Source organism: Sebastes fasciatus, chromosome 3 (assembly GCF_043250625.1).
Source record: "Sebastes fasciatus isolate fSebFas1 chromosome 3, fSebFas1.pri, whole genome shotgun sequence".
NCBI lineage: Eukaryota > Metazoa > Chordata > Actinopteri > Perciformes > Sebastidae > Sebastes > Sebastes fasciatus.
This window is the reverse complement of record NC_133797.1, coordinates 38,634,954-38,640,387: the sequence shown is the minus strand read 5'-3', so window position 1 is coordinate 38,640,387 and position 5,434 is coordinate 38,634,954. Positions and strand designations below refer to the sequence as shown.

At 33.8% G+C, this 5,434-nt stretch overlaps 1 protein-coding gene across 1 annotated transcript; it reads left to right on the top strand.

Moving 5' to 3' along the window:
- Nucleotides 1-1,352: 1,352 nt before the first annotated feature.
- rps19bp1 (ribosomal protein S19 binding protein 1) lies at nt 1,353-4,241 on the top strand. Its single transcript, XM_074630860.1, has 4 exons — nt 1,353-1,592; nt 3,013-3,201; nt 3,535-3,632; nt 3,818-4,241. The coding sequence occupies exons 1-4, from the start codon at nt 1,538-1,540 to the stop codon at nt 3,965-3,967; spliced, it is 492 nt and encodes a 163-aa protein (XP_074486961.1). The 5' UTR covers nt 1,353-1,537; the 3' UTR covers nt 3,968-4,241.
- Nucleotides 4,242-5,434: the final 1,193 nt, after the last annotated feature.

Genomic DNA, 5,434 nt, shown 5'->3' with positions numbered 1-5,434 from the left:
CACAGTTATAGGAGGAGCTTCGCTCTTCCTATAACTGTGTATATAATGTATGTATATAATGTTTAAATGTATATTATAATGTTTAAATTATAATGTTTAAATTTTATAGGAGGAGCTTCGCTCAGATTCGTCAGGCTGGTTGCTGGGGCCCCCCTGTCCCCTAGCAACAGCTGACACATTGGTTCATAGTCTGCCCAATGAAAGTGAGTTTACATTTGAAATCAAAACAACGTACATTTACATTAACACTGCTCCTTCGCTCCTCCTATAACTGTAGGCCTGTACGCTACTGTAGGCCTACTACTGTAATGTTTAAATTATAATGTTTAAATGTTATAGGAGGAGCTTCGCTATAATAACACATAAGAAATAATAACACTATGATGAAGGCATTAAACGGCCAAAAAAACAACAACAACGAAAGTGGCAACACTTCATTTTACAGGTCTGCAAATTTCATAATGATAATTAGCAAATAACTTCTTTGAAATTTCTTTTTAAAACTCCCTGAATCATGACATTAGCTGATGAAGCCCCCCTGGGAGGGCACTTTCCTCCTTTTTAAACAACACAGGGTTGGTGGGTACACTGTAAAAAAGAAAAGTGTAAAATAACAGAAATTTTGGCAGCAGGGGCGCCAGAAAATGTCTGTTAAAAAACGGAAAAATACTGTCTGTTTATTAACATAAATAAACTGTAAAAAAAATAAAATAATTATCTTTATATAATTAGCCTTTATTATTGTAATTTTACAAGAAATATTTTACTTTTAACATATATTTATTGTTAGAATAATCATACACCGTAAATCACAAATCTTATATTTACATATAAATCACAAATGAAACATGTCATTTTACGTTGCAAAAGCCCAAATTTACATTAACTCTCAGAAGTTTTGCAAAAAAAATCTGTATTTTTACAAGAAATATTTTAGACTTCCATGAAATCCTTTTCTTCTAACATAAATTAATTGTTTAAATAGAGTCATACACCTCTAAAAAACAGAATAATTATCTTTAAAAATTATCAAGAAAAGCTTAAATACAGATAAGTACGATTGTGATTACAAAAAATACTGTAAATCTAACACCATTTACATATAAATCACAAATGAAATGTGTAATTTTTAAAAAAAATTCTGTTATTTTGAAATACAGACAAAAAATATAAAATGTCTTGAAATAAAACTATAAAAAGTTTTTTTTTTTACAGTGTAGGATATAAGGAATACGATGAAATGATGTGATATTGCATACTCCTGTACAATAGGTGGCGATATGCACCTTTAAACTGTTTGCAGTCCGCCAATAAAACCAAGAGAAGAAAAAAGAAGGACCTTTCCTTTACACATCTTCGACTGTTTTCCAGCCGGTTACTTTAAAGTGGTGCACAAGAGCAGCTCACCGGATGTTGATCTTCACACGTTGCCGTCGTTCAGAGTTGTAGTTGAACTCTCTCATCTTTTATCGCTCATCAACTCTCATCGCTGCAGTTTGTAGTCATTTAAAGAAAAGCTGGTTGTATTAAGTTCAGGATGTCTGCGTCGTTGATCCGGAGAGGACTGGAGCTGCTGAACGAAGACATTAAAGGTCAGTTCAGCCTTTTAGCTCCTAGCTACAGTCGGCTAACATTAGCATTAGCATTAGCATCGGTGTGCAGTTTGATTACAACAGACAGTTCAGCATCTTCCCTCACTGCTGCTGTCTAACATCATAATAATAATAATAATGTAATAATAATAATAATAATAATAAAAAAAGTAGTAATAATAATAATAGTAATAATAATAGTAATAATAATCACAATAATAGTAATTGTAATAATAATGGTAATGATAATAGTAATAATAATAATGGTCATAATAATTATAATAATAATAGTAATAATAATAATAATAATGTAATAATAATCACAATAATAGTAATTATAATAATAATAGTAATAATGGTAATGATAATAGTAATAATAATAATAATGGTCATAATAATTATAATAATAATAATAATAGTAATAATAATAATAATGTAATAATAGTAATAATAATAATCACAATAATAGTAATTATAATTATAATAGTAATAATAATGGTAATGATAATAGTAATAATAATAATAATAAACAACTGGCGACTTAATTCTCATTTTGTTTTCATTATTATTCATCATGTCATTCAAAAACAACCCACTACAAGTCAAGAATTGATAAAAATGATCAATAATCCCTCCAAAATACCACATTAAGACACTAAGACCTTGAGGAACACCATAGAAAATGCCATGCTGTGATTTAGGATCAAAAACATTTGACATTTGGAGATTTCTGCAAGAATTGCACATTTCAGCGATTGCACTTCTGTTGCGTAAACTGCTCAGAAACCCCATTATTGTCCATCTAGCTAGGAAAGCCATCCATCCTCTGAATGCTCTAGGTCTCTAGTCTGATCCATCCATCCTCTGAATGTTCTAGGTCTCTAGTCTGATCCATCCATCCTCTGAATGTTCTAGGTTTCTAGTCTGATCCATCCATCCTCTGAATGTTCTAGGTCTCTAGTTTGTGGCTGTAAAGTTTCATGAGGCTGTGATTATCCTAGAGGTCACCACAGGTCACTAACATCATCACACATGAATACAGTTGGGCTCATTGGATCCACAAGAGTCTCAGCTTTACAGTGATACCCAATTTATGTAATTCAGGACCTTTTAAGTATACCAGTATGCAGAAATATTCAAATACACCATTTTAGAATAGGAGAAAATAACTATTTTATACTGCATTAAAAAAAAACTGCATGTGATTATCATAAAGTGGGCATGTCTGTAAAGGGGAGACTCGTGGGTACCCATAGAACCCATTTTCATTCACATATCTGGAGGTCAGAGGTCAATGGATTCCTTAGGTATTGCAAATGTATGTGCAAAAGTTTACAGTAAAGATGTGCAATGTATAGGGACAATAAACCAAGTAAATCTTGTAGATTTAATGTAACACCTGCCTTTCCCTATGTCCCAGATGCCAGTAAAGTGAAGAAGAAGAAGAAGAAGCAGCAGCAGCAGCAGACGCCCAGCTCAGCCACAGTGATGGAGCTGGTGAGCACAAAGCGGCAGGGGGTGACCAAGCAGGTCAAGCGGCTGCAGGGTCGCCTGGGTCCCGGCAGAAATAAAGCTACAGTCAAAGACAAGAGGATCAAGTCTGCAGTGGGTCAGTCTGCTCCTAGTCCTGCTCAGCATCAGCGTTCAAGAAATTACATTCAAACTAGGCTACGTTTGAACTTATGCATAGCTGGTGCAACCCAGTGCAGAACCACTAGGTGGCTCTGTTGCACGGTGTTTCAGTTTCAGTGGCTAAGAAGAATTGCAACAAATTCTATGATCTAAATAACCGTTCTGTCACAATCTAAATCTCTTTTAAGTGTAAAATAAAACATGATTTATTAACAGTAGTGTAATTGGAGTCCTCTGGTGTTTGTTTTGCATTACATCTGTACTCTCTTCATGCTCTAAACTCCCTCTTCTTCTTTGGTGTTAACTGTAGAGGAGTTCAGGAAGAAGCAGAGGAAGAGCCAGATGAGCGCGAACCTCAAGTACTTTATGGAAGCTGGCGTTAAAACAAGAGATTCAGACACTATGAAGGTAAGAAAGGCCGAGATCGCTCACTTATTACAGCTATCATCAGTGATGGTGACCCTTTTCTTTACTTTATGTGTTTTTTCAATACATTGCATCTTTGTCATCTTTTTCACCCCTGATGGGTTTGCATACCTGTGTCTGTAAGTGAGTTTGTGATCCAGTGTTGACTTGCGCTCTGTCTCACTTAGATCCTGAGCCATAATTCAGGGAGACAGTCCAGGAATCGGCCGGAGCCACCCCCCAAGAAGGCCAAGGAGACGGAGTCGTTGTTCACGGAGGCGGAGTTCAAGCAGTTCCAGAAGGAATACTTTGGCAGGACTGTTGAGAAGAAGAAATAAAGCACACCGAGAAACACAAAGACACTTCGTCCACAGTGGAAACACCAGAGCTGCTGATCTTCACATTCTTCTTTATATATCGTTGTGGTGGTCTCCTCCAGTCACAATCAGGATAGTCCAGTTTGGACTTGAATTTAATTGTATTCAGACTTTTTTTTTTATTAAGCAGAAATTCAAACACACTGTATTAATTTTTCAATATCAAGAACCACAGGTTGACTTTGTTATTTTTATTCAGGGTGTAACAGCAATAAATCTATATGCATAAAATGGATGGCTTGGTATAAGTTTTTCCATGATCACAGCTTACTAGACTCCTTCCAGAAAAACAGGGTGAAGTATTATTATTAATTATAATAAGATAAATGTGTTACTAGCAATGTTTACATAAAAAATAAAATTGCTAAATAATATTTGACAAAACTTGTAATCATTTTATGGGTCCAAACACCACTTTTCTTCATGTTCCACAACTGTGAGATACGTACAATGAGCTAATTCATTGGAATTATTTGATATACATATTACTTTACACCATATTATAATTATTTATTTGTTTACAAATCATTTATATGATTTGTTTCATCTAAATGCACCTGTCCCACACTTCTGAGTCCTGAACAAATGAGTAAGTGAGCACATGGATGACAGGTTGAGTCGCCCACATAGGTGACCCTCAAGATCAAGAAAAACACGACCACGTTCTCTTCTGAAGTATTTATTGTGTGTCCTCACCATACAGCTTACTAATTGTGTATTTTGAACTACATTTCAAAAATAACTTCATATTACTGTTAAATTCATAATGTATATATTAAACTCTAAGAGTCAAAGCTAATTTAGCAGACCTTGCTAGCTGCCATTTATCTGCAATATTGGCAAAGATGTGATTTCTTCAACATGTTCTTAAAGACAGTATTACAATATCTGTCATGTAACACAACATGTTATATATTTTTGTGTATGAAGACATCTATGGTTACTGTCTTATTTTTTCGGGATGTAGAGAAAATCATGAAATCCCATATTTTTAAAAACATTTTGTTATATCAATATTTACAATGATGCACACAGCTTGATGAAAATGAATTTAAATGTCTTCAAAATATTATAGAAATTAAAAAAGTAAAATGTATAAAATAAGCCTCATTGTAAAAAAACATGTTACAGATTAAATGTTGACCATTAAATGTAATTTTGTGTACCTGATTATATGTATTATATACTCTGATGATTATTATATATCTATAATATAATTATATAATTCACAGAGGTTGATTCTATTTTATTTGGGAGAGTCAAAAGTGACCATAGTTGCAGAAACACCCAACTACTGTCACTTAACCTCCAGTCGTTGCAGCTTCAGACTGGACCTGCCCTCAGAGTTTACTTGGACTGGACACACAAAAAATAAAATTGTGTTAATTTCTTTTAAAATTCTTTCTATCCTTTTAATTTGTGTTGTGG

Bases quoted from the DNA above. Each gene is read 5' to 3' on its own strand.
- rps19bp1 (XM_074630860.1), top strand. From the start codon at position 1,538: ATGTCTGCGTCGTTGATCCGGAGAGGACTGGAGCTGCTGAACGAAGAC. The intron at 3,202-3,534 runs GTCAGTCTGCTC...TGTTAACTGTAG, and splicing joins GAGGATCAAGTCTGCAGTGG to AGGAGTTCAGGAAGAAGCAG. The intron at 3,633-3,817 runs GTAAGAAAGGCC...TGTCTCACTTAG, and splicing joins GAGATTCAGACACTATGAAG to ATCCTGAGCCATAATTCAGG.